We start from the raw sequence: 25694 nt of genomic DNA on the forward strand, positions 1-25694 counted from the left end.
CTAGCCCCTCGCCTGGCTGTTCTGTTAGCTGTACTCACTCCCCTGTAGCTGGATTAACTGCTACTAACCATGTTTGATCCCTGGTCAAATGCATATCCGATCTCTGTGGTCTAGTGTCTAGTGGACTCCACCCCTCTAGCCCCCCCAGTCCCTCTAGCTCCCCTGTTGATACAAGCCACTAATTAGTACCTCTAGCCCCTCGCCTGGCTGTTCTGTTAGCTGTACTCACTCGCCTGTAGCTGGATTATCTGCTACTATTAATTAGGTATTGGCTGTGAGTAGGTGACTACCGGTACTTGGTATAGAAGAAGTAGAAGAAGTGTGAATGTGGCTAAGTATTGTAGAATGTGTGAAGATGGGGTGAATGAATACGATATACAGTTTTTGTTTGAATGTAATGCTTACAATGTAATTAGAGATAGATATATCCCTGTAAATGGTCAGTTGAATGTAGTCGCTAATTATCGTAATATATTAACTAGTAATTGTAGATATACCCTTGTAAATTGTTCTAATTACATCAAAGAAGCTTTAGCTTATAGAAAATAATGTTACATCATAAGCCATTTCCTTTAATTACTAGATGAAACTGTCTCCTCTCGAGAACAGGGGCCATTATGTAGATATATATTGTGTTTTGAGTGGCTCAGAATCACCAGCAATAACAATAGCGTGACGTGATCCTAATCGACTGTTTGACGAGCCACCTGTCACCTGGGAGTTCCAGACATGTCTTGAATACACCATTAGACTTAGTGCACAGGGCACACATGGCTGGGTCAACGTACAGAATGTCAAACAAAGACACGGGTCGGGGTTGGAACTATTATTTGAAGATATCAAATGTTCTGTTTTGAATTCAATTAAATCTGTCACACAGGATGTAGGTAACTTGCATATGCTTCTACATGGCGTGTCTGTTAGGTCAATAGCCGGAACACACGACCTAACCCGATCGACAGGAATATTGACTTACTTCTCACGGTATTGGGGCGATGGGGTGGCCTAATGGCTAAGGCGTCCGCTCATCATGACAAAGGCCCGGGTTCGATTTTACACAAATCACGATGTGTGCTTAATGAAAATGGAGGTATGGCTAGGCCATAAAATATTGAAAATATTGTCAAACTTGACAAAATGCTGACGTTTGCATCTATCGAATTTATACCTGGATTGGGAGAGAATTTGATGTGAAGGTCTAATCCCATACTTTCGTAGATTTCTCAGAATTTGGCTCCAACTGGTAAAATAAGCACACCCCAACTTTCATGTGAAGATGAGCAAAAAACATAAAATCATAATATCCCAGGTCTTAAAATAGGTCTTAAACAGTTACTCACTATCGTAATTCCTAACAATGTGACTCAACGCCGGATTATACACAACTAAAGCAAACGGAATTGTAGCAGGAGGTGAATGCAAGGACCGGATTTGCCAGTGTTTCCTGATGCGAACCCTTACAACATTGACTGGATATTTCACACATCACGCGTCATAATCAACCTACGTTGCTGTATGCACGAACACCATTGCCATGGATGCTACGACCGGATTTGCAAACATTTCCAGGCAAACACGCATTTCAAAGAAGGACACTCCATTGCGTTTAGCAATATAAAGTTTAGTTTTACGCCGCACTCAGCAATATTCCAGCTATATGGCGGCGGTCTGTAAATAATCGAGTCTGGACCAGACAATCCAGTGATCAACATCATGACATCGATCTACGCAATTGGGAACCGATGACGTGTGTCAACCAAGTCAGCGAACCTGGCCACCTGATCCTGTTTGTCGCCTCTTACGAGAAGAATGGGTTACTGAAGATTTATTCACAGGTTTCCTCTATTCAGTAAGAAAAGACATGTAAAGACGTAGACCACATCACAATCAAAAGCCGCATTGGGTAACTGTCGACAGTGTTGTACTAGTAGGTTATCTCATGTGTTCATGGCGTTTGTCACGTGACACTAGACATTTTAAACATACCGGTGCATGTGCCTAATCTAAATGACGTGTTCGACAAAGGCGGACCACACGTGCATGCACCGATTCCACTTCTCAGCAGGTCGTGTTGTGCTGTCTGATAATGATGAACAATAATTCTGTCAATACTTCCATACACAGGTCTTCAAGTAGTTCATGCACTTCTTGCCCTTGACAACATGCCACTGTCCTTTCACGATAAGATTGAGGCCTTGTAGGGGTTACCCAATCATTGTGTGCGGGATATGCTAGTCTTAATTTGTTGGATGACTTTTAATATCACACAAATCAGATCCGTTTCAAACTTTGGGTAGCATCCTTTTAACCGTCGTTACCTGTTTATGACCCGGTCAATATCAGTTTTCCGTGTTAACCATACTGAAACCATTAGAAATAATATTTCGCATTGTGTTTCACCAGATGTTGTTATCAACCAATACGTAGGTCGTAGACAGTTGTTGTAGAAATATAGAACATCAACACTGGAGAATAACCAGTTCGATTTTTCAGAGAAACATATTCCGTTTGGTATAAAATGAAAAAAACCTCGGGTGAACATTATCTGAATATGTCACTGAAAATCAGAGATGACACCAGCTGTCTCACAAAAAGGCAAAGTCTTGTCTGTGATGAATGACCGAATTATGCATAGACCGCAAGCTCTCGGAATTCTTGTTTGCCAGCTGGAACGCTGTCAATATCTGATATGTAAATTGTGTGTAATAAATGAAGCAGGCATCGTTAGACAGTATTGAATGGCGAAGAACAATTTAGGTATATAGTTATTTCCTTCTTTAAAGTTTGCCTGTGTTTGTTTGAAGGGAATATGCACTTTTAAGGATTGCTAAGAACCCGACTTATACACCTGACCCGTGAAGATACGGGTTAGAAAGCAATCAGCGTAACATATGTTATATTTGGGAGTGCACTTCTTAGTAAAGTACAAATTCTACTACTTATTCTAATACTTTTGTTGGGTTGAGTCCCATCCGGAATTGGAACCCACGCCCTCACAGTCAGGCACCTAATCGCCAGCACAAAATGTCAGCGGGTTAGGCTGCAGACTTTGTTTCTGCCGCCTTAGTCTGAGGGTGTGGGTTCGAACCCAAGTGGGACTTAACCCAAACAAGTACAAGAATAAGTAGTAGAATTTGTACTTTACTAAGGAAGTGTAATCCCAAATATAACATATGTTACATTTTACCACTTTCTAAATGGCATTGTGTAATTATAGCAATCCATGCTTGTCGTAAGAGGCGACTGACGGGATCGGGTGGTCAGGCTCTCTGACTTGGTTGACACATGTCATCGTATCCCAATTCACGGCGTAGATCGATGTTCATGCTGTTGATCACTGGATTGTCTGGTCGATTATTTACAGACCGCCGCCATATAGCTGGAATATTGCTGAGTGCGGCGTAAAACAACAAACAAGCCAACCAGTAATTGTGATGTCGAGCGATAGATTGAAACAATATCTGTGATATTCCTAAGGTGAGGTACATGTTACAAGTTCACAAATGAGGACATCCCTCTATATTAAAAAAACACATAGGTGTACCTCATATAGACTAAGTTGTCAGATTTCCTGTTTTTGCTGGAAGCCGCGATGGCTGAGTGGGTTAGATGACTGACTTTGTCTGCTGGCGATTAGAGTCTGAGAGGGGGTTCGAATCGCGGATGGGACTCAACCCAACAAAAGTACTAGAATCTGTACTTTACCGAGAAAATGTAATCCCAAACAGAACATATATGTTACATTTGACAATATCCGGGTTCCAATCCCGGATTGGACTCAACCCAACAAAAGTACTAGAATCTGTACTTTACCGAGAAAGTGTAATCCCAAACAGAACATATATGTTACATTTGACAATATCCGGGTTCCAATCCCGGATTGGACTCAACCCAACAGAAGTACTAGAATCTGTACTTTACCGAGAAAGTGTAATCCCAAACAGAACATATATGTTACATTTGACAATATCCGGGTTCCAATCCCGGATTGGACTCAACCCAACAAAAGTATTAGAATAAGTAGTAGAATTTGTACTTTACTAAGAAGTGTACTCCCACATATAACATATGTTACGTTGATTGCTTGCTAACCCGTATCTTCAAGGGTCAGGTGAGTAAGTCTGGTTCTTAGCAATCCTTAAAAGTGCATATTCCCTTCAAACAAACACAGGCAAACTTTAAAGAAGGAAATAACTATATACCTAAATTGTTCTTCGCCATTCAATACTGTCTAACGATGCCTGCTTCATTTATTACACACAATTTACATATGAGATAAACGTACTGGGATTTCAACCACGATATTTCTAACACCAAATTATTTACGTTCATTCGACAGCGTGAACATCTGACAATTACTCATATAAAAGTTCGGGACAGGTGAACTTTCTACTCAGATAAACAGGCTATAGACTGCACTGCATTCCGACAGACCTGTTTATTGGGCCATGTCAATAAGCTTATACAACGATTACGGTCTTAATCTAAAATGTACATAGAACTACTAGCACCGTTATCAAGCAAGCGACGTTTTGGTGTAGCTACTAACACCGTTATCAAGCAAGTGACGTTTCTGTGTAGCTACTAACACCGTTATCAAGCAAGCGACGTGTCGGTGTAGCTACTAACACCGTTATGAAGCAAGCGACGTTTTGGCGTAGCTACTAACACTGTTATCAAGCAAGCGACGTTTCTGTGTAGCTACTAACATCGTTATCAAGCAAGCGACGTTTCTGTGTAGCTACTATCACCGTTATGAAGCAAGCGACGTTTCTGTGTAGCTACTAACACTGTTATCAAGCTACTAACACCGTTATCAAGCAAGCAACGTTTCTGTGTAGCTACTAACACCGTTATCAAGCAAGTGACGTTTCTGTGTAGCTACTAACACTGTTATCAAGCTACTAACACTATTATCAAGCTACTAACACCGTTATCAAGCAAGCGACGTTTCAGTGTAGCTACTAACACCGTTATCAAGCAAGCGACGTTTCTGTGTACCTACTAACACTGTTATCAAGCTACTCACACCGTTATCAAGCAAGCGACGTTTCTGTGTAGCTACTAACACCGTTATCAAGCAAGCGACGTTTCTGTTATCAAGCTTCTAACACCGTTATCAAGCAAGCGACGTTTCTGTGTAGCTACTAACACCGTTATGAAGCAAGCGACGTTTCTGTGTAGCTACTAACATTGTTATCAAGCTACTAACACTGTTATCAAGCTACTAACACCATTATCAAGCAAGCGACGTTTCTGTGTAGCTACTAACACCATTATCAAGCAAGCGACGTTTCTGTGTAGCTACTAACACCGTTATCAAGCTACTAACACCGTTATGAAGCAAGCGACGTTTCTGTGTAGCTACTAACACCTTTATCAAGCTACTTACACCGTTATCAAGCAAGCGACGTTTCTGTGTAGCTACTAACACCGTTATCAAGCTTCTAACACCGTTATGAAGCAAGCGACGTTTCTGTGTAGCTACTAACACCGTTATGAAGCAAGCGACGTTTCTGTGTAGCTACTAACATTGTTATCAAGCTACTAACACTGTTATCAAGCTACTAACACCGTTATCAAGCAAGCGACGTTTTGGTGTAGCTACTAACACCATTATCAAGCAAGCGACGTTTCTGTGTAGCTACTAACACTGTTATCAAGCTACTCACACCGTTAACAAGCAAGCGACGTTTCTGTGTAGCTACTAACACCGTTATCAAGCAAAACTTCGCTTATATTAATAAAAAATAGAAATATTGATGGAAAATAAAACCCATTAAGAAAGCTGACATATGATTGGCTCTCTCCTATCCTTCATTTAGACAGGGCGATGTAGGCGAGAGGTCATCATGCCATTAGTTTTTCGTGATAATACGCACAGAACCATACACAATATTATTGTTAACGATAAATAATGGAACCACTGAAATGCTCGATGCTCCTCGTCTATTCATAGAAACATCAGTGTCCCGTTTTACAAAAGTACCACTGAAATGCTCGATGCTCCTCGTCTATTCATAGAAACATCAGTGTCCCGTTTTACAAAACTATCGTAGTGACACGACTGCCGTTACGCCTATACTTTAGCATAGACTTACGACGGCCGTAGAGCTAATGTTGTTTTGTGAAACTGGGCCCTGCATTGTCATAGAAGTGACCGTCCGGAGAGCGGAAGGTCGCGGGTTCGATTCCCGGCAGCGTCATAACTAAAGACGTTAGACTATGATACTTGTTGGTCCCTGCCTGGCGCTCGGCATTATTGGGTACAAGGACTGGTCGGATCCGAGTCGGTATAATGTGTCTGAGTACAGTATTCATGCTTAACTGGAGCATGGTATCTCAGCGAGCTCTGGTACTATAAAACCAGCTTAAGTCTGGGCTAGTACAAGCAGCCACACATACACACGCATGCAGGTCGTCATATGAACGTTAAATCCCATTTCTCCTTACCATTTATTCCCATTGGAAAATTGATATTGTGGGGCGCTAAAATCGCAGACCTTCCCCATCCCAACCCTAACATCTAAGTGAGTGGTGAGTGAGGAGTGAGTTGGGTTTTACGCCCCTTTTAGCAATATTCCAGCAATATCACGGCGGGGGACACCAGGAATGGGCTTCACACATTGTACCCATGTAGGGAATCGAACCCGGGCCTTCGGCGTGACGAGCGAACGCTTGAACCACTAGGCTACCCCACCGCCACCTTAACAACTAAGACTTTTATCTTACCGAACTGTTCATTAAGACGTTATAATGATTTACTGTTACGACTTGTGCAGTGAACACGTACGAAGCGTCACCGGCTTCCTAACTGCGACAGATCCTTCCTTACCGAGAACTGCCGCGCGTCTTAGAATTCCCAACTGAATACGTCATTACCGTGCCCCGATAGGTCACGGCTTTCTGAGCCGAGTGGTTTCCGACAACTACCGAATGCGAGAGCGCGACCACCCGGGTTCTGAGCTTTCATAAGTTCTGGTGAATCAGCCGGTTAACAGCGAAACCTGTTCTAGGTGTGTGTCTTGTCTCAGGTTTGCATAAGGCTACCATGAACAGGTAAGGCGTTATTTATATTATATAACTCTGTATTTAATGTTTAAGAAACTCATGAATCAAGTATCGCGGGTGACGGTATGTGTTGTGTTAAAGATTTGATCTCTCAAAACGGATTGCATAAGGGGGAAAGATATTTCAGTTCTAGAAGTCATATGGTGAGGATCGGAACCTGGATGTGTTGTACAATTTCCTGTCGGCAAATGTCAGGGGCGAACTGTCAATATCATCCGGCTACACTGCCAGGATTAAATCAGATAAAATCCCTGTTAAATGTCAGCGTTCGTTACCGTGTACAAATCGGGCCCACTTATGTTCAAATCTGGTGACATAGGTAGCGATGCTCTAAAAAGCGTCCCTCTGAATTACTTATATTTAAATCTAATCATAGAACACGTACTGTAGTGAGAGTTCAGGCACGTGGTCAATATTTCGATTTATCATAAATAACTATAGACCATAGACTCTATGGAACTAAACCAACAAAGGGGCAACCATTTGAGAACGAAATTTACGAAATTGACCAACAGAATATAAACCACCTCTCTCTCACATAATATCCGTCTACCTACCTATCTGCTTATCTATCTATCTGCCCATCTATCTATCTATCTATCTCCCTGACTATCTGTCTATCTATCTGCCCGTCTACCTATCTATCTGCCCATCTATCTATCTATCTATCTATCTCCCTGACTGTCTGTCTATCTGCATCGATCGATCTATGTCAATCTGTCTACCCGCCCCTCTATACTTAGTTAAATATTTGTATATGCATTCATGTCATCGCCACCCATGTTGTGTTAACCCATTTGATTAGGTAAAGGTGCTGTTGTACCGCCACTTTCGTCCATACAAAGGCGAGTTTCGGGTATGAATACATGTATTGAACCAATGTTGTATTGCTTTTGTAGGTCTATAAAACACCTCTAATAATAACACAGTAGAATATATTACAATCACAAAAATATAGTGAGAAGAAATTGACGGTTTCACGTTCACCCGAAGTGGCGGAATAGATCTGAGGGACATCTGTGTACTTTACAAGCATTATGATTTAGTCAGTAGAAGCCTCAGACTTTCATCGAACCCAATATAGCCTCTGACAAGGCCAAGGCTCCTTGTACAATTGTGAGATCTTCAGCCTAAGGCGCATGATCAGGGGGGGGGGGGGGGTGACAATGACGGTCTCCGGCGTCACGGGTGTCTAGGTTTATATGGGAGATCTGAAGAGAAGGGGCGGACACTGGGTTCAAAACACCCACCTCCAGTTTGACCCAATTCGCCCTGCTTCACTAGATATGCGCCCATCGTGTGTCTGGGTCAGTGAGAGCACCAACAGTGATGCCTGATTTCACTCCTGTGGTAGATTTGTATCAGTTCCGCTTCTCCTCCTATCTGCCATAGAACAAAGTGGGAGTGAGGTTAGCTAACTCACTCACTCCTAAGTGACTCAGGGAAGGGTGAAGAGCATTTTCCTTGTGTTTGTTTGTTGTTTAACGCCGCGCTGACCCCGATCACGTTAGTCGCCTCTTACTTTTCATTTTGTGATAGTGTTGTAAACGCTTATAACACGTGTGTTGTATACATTTACGAGTCGGGGCGTTATTGTCGCGTGTATGATATAGAGGCTAGCAATGACCTGTCAGAAATATGGACTATATCACTCTGTTGAGGGGCGGTGGGGTAGTCTTGTTTTTAAAGCCTTGACTCGTCACACCGGAGCCCCAGGTTCCATCCCCCACATAAGTACAATGCGTGAAGCCTAGTTCTGGTGTCCCCGTGATATTGCTGGCATTCTGCTAACAGCATACTCACTCACTCTGTTGAACGCAGTTGACCTCAAGATCCGGGTTAGAATTGGTCTTCAGCAAATATAGTCTCATGTCATACACCGTACATCTTCTATTGTATCAACACAATACCCGCCATGTATATATTTCTCCTTGCTCAAATGTTTTGTATCATTTGCTTGATAACGGTGTTAGGATCTACACCGAAACGTCGCAACTACTGGGGCGGTGGGGTAGCCTAATGGTTAAAGCGTTGGCTCGTCACGCCGAAAACCCGGGTTCGAATCCCCACATGGGCACAATGTGTAAAGCCCATTTCTGGTGTCCCCCGCCGTGATGTTGCTGGAATATTGCTGAAAGCGGCGTAAAACCAAACTCAGTCAGTCAGTCAGTCAGTCGCAACTACTACTGCAACAAAGAAGTTGTCTATCCATAAAATGTGTTCCACTTCATCATACCAGCTTCTAAATGCCACTTAAGGAAGTCATGCTTTGACAACGGGCAACCAACGGAATCGGTCAAGGGTCGGCATCGGTCAACTGTCATCCTATCGCAATTGCACTGATCGATGCTCAGGATGTCAGTCACTGCACTGTCTGGTCCAGACTCGATTATACAACTGGAATTTAATATTTAATTTCATTATTAGTAATATGTCTATATGTCAAGGCGGCGTGTTGACTATTCCGCCAACATAAAGAGACCATGGACTTTGGCGGTGCATCAGTCACTTTCATCTGTCTTTCTCTGTGGTTCTAGAGAGTGAGTGTGTGAGCTGCTAAATGTGGGAACAAAGCCCGAAGTCACTGAGGACCACTTTAGTTAAATAATCCACAAAGAAAGGTGTGGTGCCGACAAACCTGGAACCATAATAGGACAAACTGGGACGATTAACAATTAACAATTACAAGATTATGGCGAGGTCAAGGGCAGAACATTGCACAACGAGTTGGTCCATCGAGACGACTGCACCATTAAGTGTTAGGTCACTGCTCCTTGTGATCCAAACACAAAGCACTCATCGGTGTCCACGGTCTAGTTGCGGTTTTTCAACTTAACAGGTCAGATCAGAACCAACTGTTTTGTCCCTACAGTATTTCATAGCTTCTGTTAGCTCACTTAACATTGTTTTGGCTATACAACCTTGAAGGTGTAGAGGTTCCTGAACTTACTGCCCGCAATATATGCTAGGTTTTATGATCTGCAACAAAAGACTGTTCAGTAACACCAGGGGAGTAATAGTTTGTTTTATTCGTCCGAAAGAACTAAATATATCTCTAAAAATAAGAATTTGGACCCTCGGGACGTGAACAATCCAGTTTGCCATCTCTTTAACAGTTTTTACAAGGTTCTCAGATTTTCACAAGCTGTGAGTCAGAAGTGCCACGTCTTCAGATCTAGTTTCGGCGTTTCAGTGGATTACAGTGTTAAATTTCAAATCTGCGATGTACTAGTCTGGGTTTGAGAAATTGACAGTGGTAAGCTTGGTAGGAGGTAGGGTCGGGTGGGGTGGGGCTGCACTTGACAGTGGTAAGCTTGGTAGGAGGTGGGGTCGGGTAGGGTGGGGCTGCACTTGACAGTGGTAAGCTTGGTAGGAGGTGGGGTCGGGTCGGGTAGGGTACTATGGATTCTATCAACAATGTATCCTTTCGGCGAGCAGTCATATTTTTCTGAAAGGGTCTGAAGCAAGATAATATTTTAGCACTTACTAGGACATTCTTTTTCTTGCTGACAAGTCTCAAAATATGAAAACGATTCCTACTCGACAAACTGAAAAATCCGGTAGACAACGAGAGACAAAATTGATTTACTGCCGTCAAACATCAATCATTCTCTTTCACTATTAGTACCTTGGGTAGCGCTGACAAATCATGAGGATCACGCGACCCTCAATGTACCAATGACTTGTATAAAGCCAAGGTGATGGTTACAGTAATGCATGCACTCTTGGCGACCTACTTTCTGATGGCCGTGTGCATAAGGCAATGTCAACAAGTATAAACGGGTCAGCGTGGATTTGTTTTTAATGCAAACATAAGAAGAAGCTTCAAAAGTCTTCGGACTGAAGTAGGGCAACTACGTTTGTTTACGCTGCTTTGACCCGACGTCGTATATTCACCTGATATGGAAATGAGCTCCTCAAACTGCAGTTAGACCAGGGTTGGTGTTTTATTCGATCTATATATGTTCAATCTCAACACTGCGGTATATATACTGAACATCATTGAAAACGCACCACTTATAAAAAGTTCAGATTATTAAAAGCATGTGTAAGGAATTGATATTGTTTGAGTGGATAATAACAGATGGACGACTGACAAAAACAACAACACAGAAAAGACGCTCATTCATTGAAATGTTCCACAGTCAGAAAGGATCAAACACACGTGGGGTCAAATCGAAAAGTCAATATCGCGTGTGACCGCCATTTGCATTGACACATGCAGTTCAACGTCTTCTCATTGAGTCAATAAGCGTCCGAATAGAGTTCTTGAGAATGGCATTCCACTTCTGCAGTAGTGCAGCCTCAAGTTCCCGCATGTTTTGCATCTGTTGTCGCCGCGAAAGACTTTGACCAGTTTCGTCCCACAAGTGCTCCATGGGGGATACATCTGGCGACTGTGCTGGCCAATGAATGACCTGGATGTGTTGCTGGGCCAGATACTGCATGGAAAGTCTTGTTGTGTGTGCCCGTGCGTTGTCCTGTTGAACAGTATGGACATCTTGGTGGTGATTGAAGACAGATACGATGTGATTCTGAAGAATCTGCTCACGGTAATAAAGGGCATTAACTCTCCCTTGACAGACATGAAGGCAGTCCTGTGATTGTAATTTAGTCCACCCCAAACCATGACACTCCCACCACCCAAAGGTCTGTCTGAACCACAAACTCATCAGCATAACGTTCACCACGTCTACGCCAAACACGTAATCGGCCGTCAGCATTGCGTAGATGAAGACGTGACTCGTCAGTGATTACCACACCATGCCATTGTTGTAACCTTTACTGAAAATGCCTGCTAGCTCATTGTACACGCTCATTACGATGTCTGTCAGTCAGAATTGGTCCAACGTAAGGACGTCGAGCGTGGAGCCCTGTAGCGTGTAGACGGCGTCGCATGGAGTCCGCCACGTCAACCTTGAACTAGTGCAGCAGTCCTGGCAGTCGGCAGTGTTCAATAACTGATATGGACAAGGTCAATATTGCGATCCTGATGGAGCGCCGTAACAGGTTGTTGCCAAGGTCATTGAAGGTCACTGGTGCTGCCTGTCTATTGATGTCGTCTATGAAGCCTAACGATGGTGGAGTGGCCAAGTCCAAGTTGTCGAGCAATATCCCTGCTGCTGGTGCCAACCTGAATCATGCCTAGTGCACGTTCTCTTTCGTGAGGTGTTAACCTCGGCATCTCTGTCCTCGTTTCACAATCGTTAGTGAAGCAATGAGAATCGGTTCTCATACACCTGCTTTTAATGTCACAGTCAGAATGATTTCAGAATGAAATTCGCGCTTTTTTCATGGCGTGGCTGCATGTTGATGCATTTTGGAATTAAGAGTCATACTGTGGACAGGAATTTGTTTCTAAAGCATTTTTTCAACTGGACATGCCTTTCGACTTCATGTTAGTTATATTCATTGATCATTGTCATGCTGAAATCCATCTTGATGCAAATATGGACAATTTTAGACTGGTGCGCTTTCAATGATGTTCAGTATATATGGCCCCTTACCGTAGAGCTGTTGTAAACTGTGGGTAGTTGACTCACCACAGACGGTCAGCGAGGTATAAGTTATGGCAGATTGAAACGTTTTATACTCATGTTATCTGGTATGAAACAACAAAAAACGTTTAACTGAAAGAATCAAGCCGGAATTATGACATCAGCAGTTCAGGGATCAGGGCGGTGGCCTGGTTCGGGAGGGTCAGCTGGATAACCAGGTTTGATTCCACGCATGGCTACAATGTGTGAAAAACATGTTTAGGGCCCAGCCATATAACGGATGAAATATTGATTGAAAGGGAGTTGGGTCGGGGAGGCGGGAAGAGGGGGAGGAGTCTTAAAGGTCCACCATTCGCATCAGTTATAATACAATATTTTTTAAATCCTCACCTCTCGACCGAGACTGTACCTCGCTACGTGAAGATGTCACATGCTCTGTAGGAGTCACCAGATGAACTTCCAACCAATCAGCTGATCTGCAATTATTAACACATTATTCATAACCAGCTTGCGAAGCATTTAGAGCATCATATCGGATTTCTGTATCTCGAAAACGAACATAAACGACCACTTCTGAATGATAGAAATACTAGCTTTGACGTCTAGACCCGTACGAGAGGACAATCGAGGGCCTATTTGTGATAGATGGCGAGTTTTTATGGAATCGAAATCGAGGAAAAAAAGGATAGAAGACGATTTGAAAGGTTTGTTATATTTTCTGCAGACAAGTATCGTATCGAAGTAGAACATCTTTAAATGATCTGACTGATGATGCTGCAACCATAGACACATTTCCGCATCTTTCTGATGTAATTCCACGCAGATATGCAATATCCGGAAATTCAAGTACTGCGCCTGTTAGGTAGAGCGGCGCGTCATCCGTATGACGAGATGGAAGTAATATGTTTACAAGACCACGTATTTACTGTTAGAAAGAGTGTCGTGAAGGAGCAGTGTAAGTGTCGTCCAAGTCGTAGAAGTTGTGAAACTTGTAGTTGTTGACGGTGAAGTAATAAACAGGAATTTGTACAGTAGTGTATTAGTACTGTTTTGTCAGTAGTAGTAGTAGTAGTAGTAGTAGTAGTAGTAGTAGTAGTAGTAGTAGTAGTAGTAGTAGTAGTAGTAGTAGTAGTAGTAGAAGTAGTAGTGGTGGTGGTGGTGGTGGTGGCAGTGGTTGTGGTAGCGGTGGACGAAGTAGATGTCGCGATGGTGGCGGTAGTAGAGGGAGAAGTCGTTGTGGGGGCGGTGAAAATGGTGGTGGTGGTGGCGAGGAGGGAAGAAATGAGGTTTACGACGTGTTGGTAGGTGTACGAGTTATTGTCGCGGATTAGCGGTTGTGGGGATGGTGGTAGTAGTAGTAGTAGTAGTAGTAGTAGTAGTAGTAGTAGTAGTAGTAGTAATAGTAGTAGTAGTAGTAGTAGTAGTAGTAGTAGTAGTAGTAGTAGTATGAAATAAAACTAATCCTATTCTCTATGTCGATGTAACCAAGTTCGTAATACCAAGCGCTATCTATATTCAATAAACCGAGACTGTTCGTTAGGCATGGCAATTTTATCATTCGACCCACTGAACTCTTAACCCCACACATGATTAATGGCAGATACGTGCAAGCCATATTTCAGCGTTTTACGAGATTTTCGATACCGCTGCTTATTGACCAAATTCCTATGTACCATATCAACGGAAATTTAATAAAGAGCACAGGAAAGTAATTTATTATAAATTAATGAAATGGGATAGAATCGATGAATATGTGTCGACTGAGTCATTGTAAGAAAGTCTGGCATTCCGTGCCAAGTTACGGGTTACGGAAAGGGGCGAATGGTCCCGAAGGGTCCCGAAGGGTCCCGAAAGGACAGTCTGCAGCGGGGAGCTATGTTTGAGATTTGGTATTTAGTCAGCCATTTATCTTATCTCCTTGTGTCTTATCTGACATGTGTCTTAAGAACATCCGCAACGTGCAGTGAAAGATTGATTAAGTATAAACTTCGAGGACAGCTCATTTTTAAGATATGGCAAAATATTTTTAAAATTTCTCATGGTAAAACCTGTATTGACTGATCGCTAAACAAAACAGCCTTAGCTTTCCATGCCCAACCACCACCACCACCACCACCACCACCACCATTATAAGTAGAGAATACGATATTTTGTACACATTCCACCATCAAGAGCCCTCTATACAGCCTGTATATTACCGTAGTAAGTCTATTAGACGCCGCCAGAGGTAATACTCTTTGTCGTTGAAGCCAGGCCTCCGTTGCATTATGTTATCATCTGATAACATTAATGATACGTACGGTCTGTAGTGATAACTCCTTTCACACCCGTGAAGATCCGTGTTAGAATTGGTCTTCAGCAACCCATGCTTGTCTCCACCCGTGAAGATCCGTGTTAGAATTGGTCTTCAGGAACCTATGCTTGTCTCCACCCGTGAAGATCCGTGTTAGAATTGGTCTTCAGGAACCTATGCTTGTCTCCACCCGTGAAGATCCGTGTTAGAATTGGTCTTCAGCAACCCATGCTTGTCTCCACCCGTGAAGATCCGTGTTAGAATTGGTCTTCAGGAACCCATGCTTGTCTCCACCCGTGAAGATCCGTGTTAGAATTGGTCTTCAGCAACCCATGCTTGTCTCCACCCGTGAAGATCCATTGGTCTTCAGCAACCCATGCTTGTCTCCACCCGTGAAGATCCGTGTTAGAATTGGTCTTCAGCAACCCATGCTTGTCTCCACCCGTGAAGATCCGTGTTAGAATTGGTCTTCAGCAACCCATGCTTGTCTCCACCCGTGAAGATCCGTGTTAGAGTTGGTCTTCAGCAACCCATGCTTGTCTCCACCCGTGAAGATCCGTGTTAGAGTTGGTCTTCAGCAACCCATGCTTGTCTCCACCCGTGTAGATCCGTGTTAGAATTGGTCTTCAGCAACCCATGCTTGTCTCCACCCGTGAAGATCCGTGTTAGAATTGGTCTTCAGCAACCCATGCTTGTCTCCACCCGTGAAGATCCGTGTTAGAATTGGTCTTCAGCAACCCATGCTTGTCTCCACCCGTGAAGATCCGTGTTAGAATTGGTCTTCAGCAACCCATGCTTGTCTCCACCCGTTAAGATCCGTGTTAGAATTGGTCTTCAGCAACCCATGCTTGTCTCCACCCGTGAAGATCCGTGTTAGAATTGGTCTTCAGCAACCCATGCTTGTCTCCACCCGTGAAGATCCGTGTTAGAATTGGTCTTCAGCAACCCATGCTTGTCTCCACCCGTGAAGATCCGTGTTAGAATTGGTCTTCAGCAACCCATGCTTGTCTCCACCCGTGAAGATCCGTGTTAGAGTTGGTCTTCAGCAACCCATGCTTGTCTCCACCCGTGAAGATCCGTGTTAGAATTGGTCTTCAGCAACCCATGCTTGTCTCCACCCGTGAAGATCCGTGTTAGAATTGGTCTTCAGCAACCCATGCTTGTCTCCACCCGTGAAGATCCGTGTTAGAATTGGTCTTCAGGCAACCCATGCTTGTCTCCACCCGTTAAGATCCGTGTTAGAATTGGTCTTCAGCAACCCATGCTTGTCTCCACCCGTTAAGATCCGTGTTAGAGTTGGTCTTCAGCAACCCATGCTTGTCTCCACCCGTGAAGATCCGTGTTAGAATTGGTCTTCAGCAACCCATGCTTGTCTCCACCCGTGAAGATCCGTGTTAGAATTGGTCTTCAGCAACCCATGCTTGTCTCCACCCGTGAAGATCCGTGTTAGAATTGGTCTTCAGGAACCTATGCTTGTCTCCACCCGTTAAGATCCGTGTTAGAATTGGTCTTCAGCAACCCATGCTTGTCTCCACCCGTTAAGATCCGTGTTAGAATTGGTCTTCTGCAACCCATGCTTGTCATAACATCGGGATCGGGTGGTCAGGCTCACTGACTTGGTTGACATATGTGTCATGACGTCCAAGATGCGTAGATCGATGCTCATGATGTTGATCACCTGAACAAAACTTCTCACTTGTTACTACTGTATATGACAACACGATGTCAAGGGTACACGATTTGGGGGATCTGGTACTTACCGACTTGCGACAGACAGAAGTGTAAAGGTATCCGGGTCAACGCGTTTACCAGAACGCGTAATAGAAGAAACGAGGTACATATCAAACACTCTGCTTGGGACTCAGCATAGGTGTTGCCGTCTTCAGTTGTCTGTGTCTATAGTTGGAGCCACTCGAGTGAGTTTTTTAGTTTGCCCTTCTCACGCGTCGTCTTCAGCGTGTTTTCGGCTGGCTGGCTGAGTATGGTTTTACGCCGTTTTTAGCAATATTCCAGCAATATAACGGCGGGGGACACCAGAAATGGGCTTCACACATTGTACCCATGTGGGGAATCGAACCCGGGCCTTCGGCGTGACGGGCGAACGCTTTAACCACTAGGCTACCCCACCGCCCCTCAGCGTGTTTTCTGGATATATACAGATGAAGATATTGTTCAAATTAAGACTATGAGCGAACATTTATAAATTAAGAATTCATAAAACATATTGCAACAAACCATTCTTTCAACTGTCCTGAAAAAGTATTTTTAAGCATTTTCTGTGTGAATTTAATGAATATCAAATGTTCCGTCTTCCAAAGAAGTTTAGTCGTCAAGTAATTGGCTCGTACTAAAAACATGGGTTGGAAGTGTCCTTATCTAATCCGGAATCCCGGAAATAATTCTCTAAAACAGATAACCTTGATTACACATAAACATTGTCCCATTTCATAGGGGTCGCTATCTACATACCGACTTGACAGGAAGTGAACAAATACTGTAACTCTTTAAAAAGGGGTTAGTCAAGATTAACGCTACAAATTAGCACACACACCCCACCCCCAACCCCCAACCCCCTCTGAATAGCGTTCCGTGTGAACCATGTCAGCGAGACAATGGTCTGCTCAGCTTTCTTGTCCTCCATCTGTCTGATTGCAGATGTAAACAACCTTTTAATAAACCCACACCCACAGCGAAGTGTCATGGTTATAAGCTCCGTAACGGCCAATATGGCGTGCCTTCAGCTGGACGTGTTTGTCATGGCCTCCGTGTACAGACACAGCCTTTTTTCACAGTGGAAAACTAAAACAATCAATGCCTTGACCATTGCTCGCTAATTCCATGTGTATTCATGAAAAGGAATTTGTAACATATGATCTCAAAACAAGCGCCCATAATAACTTCTATATACCAGGGGGCGGTGGGGTAGCCTAGTGGTTAAAGCGTTGGCTCGTCACGCCGAAGACCCGGGTTCGAATCCCCACAAGGGTACAATGTGTGAAGCCCATTTCTGGTGTTCCCCGCCGTGATGTTGCTGGAATATTGCTAAAAGCGGCGTAAAACCAAACTCAGTCAGTCAGTCTATATACCAGCTGGTCGGTAAGCTTTAATGCAAACTACTTCATAAATATTCAGACACTCTACATACTTGAACCTTAGATATCTTTACATTGCGGATCTGAACAATACATTGTTTGCATACACATGACTTATTACACAGATGGTTCCTAGCGCTCGATGGCGATGGTCGTGAGTCAGTAACCTTGTACTACCAATGTCGTAAATATAGAAGGTCAGTGCACCCAGTCTTGACTATCCCCAGAAACAAATTCCAAATGTACACAATACAAATTGTATGAATGGATCACTGAAAGTCAGTGATGACACCAGGTGTTCGGGAAAAGAAAAAGCATGTCCCGCCCTACCGATAGCACCCAGCATTCACAAAACTTAAAATGGAAGTATTGGTTGCCCGACGCTGCACACCAGAACTCCTATCATGCGACGGCGGTCTGTACTGACTGAGTTTGGTTTTATGCCGCTTTTAGCAATATTCCAGCAATATCACGGCGGGGGACACCAGAAATGGGCTTCACTCATTGTACCCATGTGGGGATTCGAACCCGGGTCTTCGGCGTGACGAGCCAACGCTTTAACCACTAGACTACCCCACCGCCCCGACGGCGGCCTGTAAACAAACCAGACAATCAAGTGATAATGTGATAATGAAATCTCAATACTACGTCTGTTGTAACCCGCGTTCTTAACGTCAGAGGGCGTGGTGGGATAGCCTAGTGGTTAAAGCGTTCGCTCGTCACGCCGAAGACCCGGTTAAAACCATACTCACTCACTCACGCTTAACGTAAGCTAAGTACAAATACTTCAGTATATCTCGTGTTTTAATTCTACATATAACCCTTGTGCTTTAACGTAACCCCAGTATCACAGCTGTCGTAATTCACGTGTCTTAACGCATCCTTAGTGCTACAGTTGTTACAACAGTTATGCCGTAATGCAATCTAGTACTACTGTCGTGACCCGTGAAGATCCGGGGTAGAACAGGTCTTCAGCAACCCATGCTTGCCACAAAAGGCGACTATGCTTGTCGTAAGAGGCGCCTGACGGGATCGGGTGGTTAGGCTCGCTGACTTGGTTGACACGTGTCATCGGTTCCCAATTGCGCAGATGTTCATGATGTTGATCACTGGATTGTCTGGTCCAGATTCGATTATTTACAGACCGCCGCCATATAGCTGGAATATTGCTGAGTGCGGCGTAGAACTAAACTCTCTCACTCACTCACTCACTACTGTCGTAATACTCGTTTCTTTACCCAACCTACGACCATTGTTATAGTACATGTGGCTTCTGGATTTGGTTTTTGTATATCGCCGCACTCAGCATGTCGGCAATAATCGAGTCCGGACAATCCAGTGATCAACATAACACGAGCATCAATCTACAAAGTTGGATACGATGACATGTGTCAACCAAGTAAGCAAGCCAAGTAACCCGATCCCGTTAGTCGCCTCCTACGACGAGCATGGGTTGCTGAAGGTCAGTTCTATCCCGGATCTTCCCGGGCTATGTCGCTTCTGAAAGGAAACCGTTGAACAAATACTCACACTATGAATCCAAGTGCTATGAATGCCGTAACAACTAAATATTTCATTACTGAAAGTCGTAGAACTGTGGTATTTGCTTCACATTGCGATGTTAGCCCTGTCGTAACCTTGAAGGCGCTTTGTAAAGCGGGCGTCTGGTCGCCCCACCACGACCAACGGGGATGTTGTAACCGCCTCCGTGGTGTAGTGATTAGAGAGTCCGCCCGGAGAGCGGCAGGTCGTGGGTTCGATCCCCGACCGCTTCATACCAAAAGACGTTAAAATATAGTACTTGTTTTTCCTTGCCTGGCGCTCGGCATTAATGGGTGCCACAAGGACTGGTCGGCTCGGAGTCAGTATCATGTGTCTGAGTGGGGTAGTCATGCTTAACTGCGGCATGGTATCTCAGTGAGCTGGCACTTTCAAACCAGCTTAAGTCTGGACTAGTACAAGCAGCCACACATACACTCGCATGCACGTCGTCATATGACCGAAATGTTCTTACGTACGATGTTAAACCCCATTTCACCTGACGTACGGGGGATCTTGTATGGAGCTGCACGCATTCCCCTCCGACTCACGCAGCCTTACGGTATCTTTGAAAAGAATTGTTAAGATTTTAAAGCGTATTTAATTTTGTCTCCAGTGTAACTCCAGTGCTGAATATACCTTTCATAACGACTAATTATCCGAATAAGCTGAATGCCGTCATTTGAATGAAACGAGTCACACTGTGAGCAATGATTGATTTCAATAAAAGCCGGAGTGGTACAAAAAGCATTTAAATACGATCAAATATCAAGTCTTGCGTTAAAAAAAGACTTTATTCCTTTATGGGATATATTGAGGGTGTTTAGACACAATACCGCTATACTGTGTCCCACGCCCCGTGTGTATGAGACGACACAGTGCATGCTGGGAGGGTCACGCGTCACATGCCGGATGTCTGAATCGGCGACGTGTTTTCGACAGGTCGTAATACTCGATGCAACGCCTCACCAGAAATGACAAAAGAGTACAACTTTGTCCGCATTCATACTTTTTAGAGTAACCTACATAACAAACCACGCCCCGCCTGATTCTGAGTGAGTTAAATACCGTAAATCTGGATTGTCATGCGAACTGGAGGTCGTAATGACGTGTTGTTCCTCATAGGCGGATCTAGAGAAGGGGTGTTGGAATGGGATGGGGGTGGGGGGCTACAGGGGAGCGCACCCCACTTTTGTTCTGAAAGTTTATTAAATGACCCATGAAAACCGGTGGAAATAAAATGTGCACCCTCCCTTTCTCAAGAGTGTGCATTCCACCTTTCTCAAAAAGCTGAATCCGCCCCTGTTCCTAAACGATCTTGAAACATCACTCACGGAGGACTTTTGTAAAGGTGTTGAGTTGAATGCTAATGAACTCTATGAACAAACAGAACATGTTCATATTATTGTGTGAAGATTACGCATCAAATACAAAGGTTTACAGAATACATTAGATTCAAAATAATACCATTGTAAAAACTGGAGGAATAATATCAAAATTTCAGAAACTAAAATAATTATTTTTGGTGGGGATCCGAATGGGATTACTAAACACTTTCATTGTAGGCAGGTACATGTGAAATCCTATAATATAACTTGCTGTTATCTTCCCCAAAACAAAGTTTCACGTACGCAGTAACGCTTATCAGAACAAGCCATTAAACCAATATGAAGGGCGGAAATTACTGTTATAAATTGAGTGTCATCGGCGCTTTTAGACGTCATTGGTGTACCAGTTATATGGTGATATATGGGGATTTCAAAATCTTTTTATATATTTGTCTATAAAAGCGTTCGTCAATACCGATGATGACGTTTGGAGGACGTTACTTACAACATTCAGTCACAAGTTACCGGAGGAATCAAACAGGGGGAGGGAAATACCATGTAGTGAAACAAGATGCCCACTTTGACAATTGTGTGGCTCAGGTGACTTAGGTCACTCACGGTTTAGATCATTTAAAAGACAGAGTGAGTGAGTCAGTTTAGTTTTACGCCGCCTTTAGCAATATTCCAACAATATAACGTCGGGGGCACTAGAAATGGGCTTCAAACAATGTTCCCACGTGGGGAATCGAACCCAGATCTTCAGCGTGATAAGCGAAGCTTTAACCTCTATAGGCTACCTGATCGCCTATTTAAAGACGGATGAATGTGTTTAACCCAAACATGTCTCACTTAAATACATTTTATATAACTGAAGATTAGGAACATTTTGGGACCTGATGACGATAAGTTTAAACCTTGAAAGAATATATTATGAATGTCTGCACATACATTCTTAGATGACTGTGTTCTGCACTTGGAAATGATAAGCCTGAATATTGATTTAGGTATTTACTGTAAGATGTACACAACATTTTGTATTATCAAAACTTGGATAGTACTTCTAATGCTGAGAGCAATACAGAGTTTAGTAAACGACAATATGAACTGTGTCACAGCCTGATAAAGAACACTGAACAATCAGCGGAACTAAAATCGTGATCAAACATTGTATATATTTGTATATCATGCATTGTTATATAGCCTATATCACAGGATGAATAAGCACATTTTTAACAGGTGTTTGATAATGTGCTATATTAAGCCGAGGCACTCTAACTGTACTAGCAATAAATCACGTCTCAAGATACAGCCGTAGCTTAAAGCTGTCTTGGTGGCAAACGTTGGGCGAAAATGAAAGTCACCAGATATTTCACCAGAAACCTCACCAAACAGTTCCCCAGAAGACCTACCGGGCATTTCACCAGACATTTTGCCAGACATTCGAACCATTTTATCAGACATTTCTTAAGATATTTCATCACCATTTCATCTTACATTTCATCATACTTTTCACAAGTTATTTTACCAGACATTTCACAGGGTATTTCAGCAGACGTTTCACTAGAAATTGCACGAGACATTTCACAAGACATTTTACCATGCAGTTTACCAGACAATTCACCAGTCATTTTAGCAGACATTTCATAAGACATTTGATGAGAAATTTCACAAGACATTTCACAGATCAATGCATCAAGCAGTTCACAAGACATTGGACAAGACATTTTACTAGACATTTCATCAGACAATTTACAAGACATTTCATAAAAAAAATCAGCAGATATTTCACAAGATATTCACAAGAGAATAGGAAATGAATGCATTGTCAGTAAATCCAACGTGCCCCTTTGTCCTTGTAACGTGTGCTATGTGCAAGGAATCTGTGGATAAATTCATGACGTGTATTTCGTAAGGACTTCCATCGCTAAGATCCTTCATGTCATATTGTTTATCTTTGTCAGTATTGACATATTTACCTATATATTGTACCAATATTTCTGTCTCTGTTTTGCAGGATGAGGTATGTCCAAGCGGTCACCTGTCTCCTGCTGTCAATCATTTCAGCGAGGGGTGTGGTTTCAGAATGTCTCATGACAGATGACGAGTGCGTATTTTACCTCACCATTGAGCATCGCCTGACAATGATGAAAGGTAGCATGGCAGTGTTCCCTTTCGACCGGAAGTTGTACAAGTTTGACGTCACAAACACGTCGGCAGCGACACCTTTGGAACTGGAAGGAATAGTCCAAGCAGACGGCTATGAGCCACAGCGCCTGGTTACAGTTGCCAATGGTACCATGCCCGGACCAGCCATTGTCGTCTATGAAAATCAAACGGTGATTATCCATGTACAAAATGAGCTTTACAACGAGGCCGTATCAATCCACTGGCACGGCCTTCACCAAAAGGGCACTCCGTTCATGGATGGAGTAGCCTTCATTACTCAGTGCCCTATACTTCCGGGTCAGTCGTTCACCTACAAGTTCAAGGCCAAACCCAAGGGTACTTTCTGGTACCATTCACATATGGGAAACCAGAGGACCATGGGGCTTCTGGGTGCGCTGATCATCAAGGAGAAGAAGCCTCCAGTGATGGAGGAAATGGTAATGGTGCTACAGGACTGGAACCACGATGACTCAACGACGGTGCACTTAAAGATGAATTTCGGTGGATTCGAAGACCGAAAGGAGCTTTTAACAACAGATGCTCTCGATGGCTCCCATTTCAGTCGGTTTTTTATGACAAGTGCTCTTATTAATGGCAAGGGCCGTCTCTATGATGAGTTCAATCGTCATAATGGAGCACCCCTAACTGTTTTCACGGTGAGACCAAGTCAGCAGTACAGGTTCCGGGTTATCGCCGGGGGCCATCTCTACCCGTTCCGGGTGTCAGTGCATGGTCATGATCTCACAATCGTAGCGTCTGACGGGTATGACCTTCGTCCAGAAGTCGCAGAGTCCTTCGTCATCAACCCCGGTGAGAGGATCGACTTCATTATCAACACCACCAACACAGTGGACAACTACTGGATTCGGGCACAGACTCTCGAGGAAGGCGTGGATCACAAGGCGGAAGCTATTCTCAGATACGAAGGAGCGCCTGATACAGAGCCAGCTACTTTCAGAAGAACATGCACGGAGACTGATCCCTGTCGAGTTGTCAACAGCCCCTTCACCTACTTCCCTATAAGTAACACTAAAACAGTGAGGTTCGACGAGCTCAAATCTTTGCCTGACGATGATCCAGCTCCTCCAGTTACTCCTGGGAAGTTTAAAGAACACTTCCTCAACTTTGCTTTTCCTGGCTATACACACTACCCAGGTCAAGTGAATGGACATAAATTCAAGATGCCGAACGTTGCGGCTCTGACCCAGTTGGACGAAATTACGACATTTTGTGACAAAACAGACTGTGGGTTCAACAGGACGTGTCATTGTACGTACACCCTCAACCTCACCTACGGGGACACTGTTCAGCTGGTTATCCTCAACATGGGCAACGGGAAGGGATGGTCTCATCCTGTTCATCTGCACGGACATTCCTTCTACGTGCTCAAGATGGGCTATGCCATACAAAATAGTTCCACGTATCAAATCGAAGACAGCAATCCGGATATAAGCTGTAACGGAGATCCTTTTTGTAATGCTGCTAGATTTGCAAACTCTTCATGGACGGGGGATAACATTCCGGGTCTGGAGCTGAAGAACACCCCGCGGAAGGATACCATAATAGTTCCAACTGGTGGTTACGTGGTTGTGAGAATCCGCGCTGACAACCCTGGCGTGTGGTTCATGCATTGCCACATTGAGATGCACAACGCTGACGGGATGGCCATGATGATCAACGAAGCTCAGGACATGCATCCTGCTCCGCCAGAGAACTGGCCTCGATGTTCGGAATTTGGTCCGGAAGTGATATACAAGACGAAACCTAACGGATCAGACAAAAAGAACGATACTGAAAAGACTAGCCCCAACGAATGTAAGTTTAGATCACTATCCCTTTTAATCTAAAACTGAGAGGTCCTGGAGCTCATGTTGGTTCTAGTCCAAACACAGTGTCGAGGTCCTAAGTATATTTCTTTGAAGATTAGTGTTTATAGTTTGTAGTCCTTTATTCAGAATATTGGCAGTTAGCAAAACTGACCTTTTTTAATCTCAGTGTTAAGGATAACAAGATCGATGTTCAAGAATGACGTGACCTGATTTTCAGTTGGAACCAGCATCACTTGGTTTGTGTTTCAGAAGTGTACCAGCATGACATGTTACGTGTTACATGTACCAGCATGCCATGTTACGTGTTACATGTACCAGCATGACATGTTACATGTTACATGTACCAGCATGACATGTCACGTGTTGCATGTACCAGCATGACATGTCACGTGTTGCATGTACCAGCATGACATGTTACGTGTTGCATGTACCAGCATGACATGTTACGTGTTACATGTACCAGCACGACATGCCATGTGTTACATGTAACAGCATGGCACGTTATGTGTTACATGTACCAGCATGACATGTTACGTGTTGCATGTACCAGCATGACATGTTACGTGTTGCATGTACCATCATGACATGTCACGTGTTACATGTACCAGCACGACATGCCATGTGTTACATGTACCAGCATGACATGTAAAGTGTATCAGTGGTGTTTCAGCATGACACGTTATGTGTAACATGTACCAGCATGACATGTTACGTGTTGCATGTACCAGCATGACATGTTACGTGTTGCATGTACCAGCATGACATGTCACGTGTTACATGTACCAGCACGACATGCCATGTGTTACATGTACCAGCATGACATGTAAAGTGTATCAGTGGTGTTTCAGCATGACACGTTATGTGTAACATGTACCAGC

General features: G+C 43.7%; 1 protein-coding gene across 2 annotated transcripts in view; it reads left to right on the forward strand.

The window, feature by feature from the left end:
• The window catches only part of LOC124290401 (laccase-4-like), a 35518-nt gene that overhangs the window by 4929 nt on the left and 4895 nt on the right, over positions 1 to 25694 (forward strand). Inside the window, exons 1-2 of one of the 2 annotated variants that reach the window (XM_046727106.1) lie at positions 6938 to 7059; positions 22836 to 24802. In XM_046727106.1, coding sequence (XP_046583062.1) covers positions 7052 to 7059; positions 22836 to 24802 — 1975 coding nt within the window. In that variant the 5' untranslated portion in view covers positions 6938 to 7051. Of the gene's footprint in view, positions 1 to 6937; positions 7060 to 22835; positions 24803 to 25694 lie in introns of those variants that run through there. The other variant, XM_046727107.1, reaches the window with a different exon arrangement.

Source organism: Haliotis rubra, unplaced genomic scaffold (assembly GCF_003918875.1).
Source record: "Haliotis rubra isolate DU_JTF1 unplaced genomic scaffold, ASM391887v1 Scf464, whole genome shotgun sequence".
NCBI lineage: Eukaryota > Metazoa > Mollusca > Gastropoda > Lepetellida > Haliotidae > Haliotis > Haliotis rubra.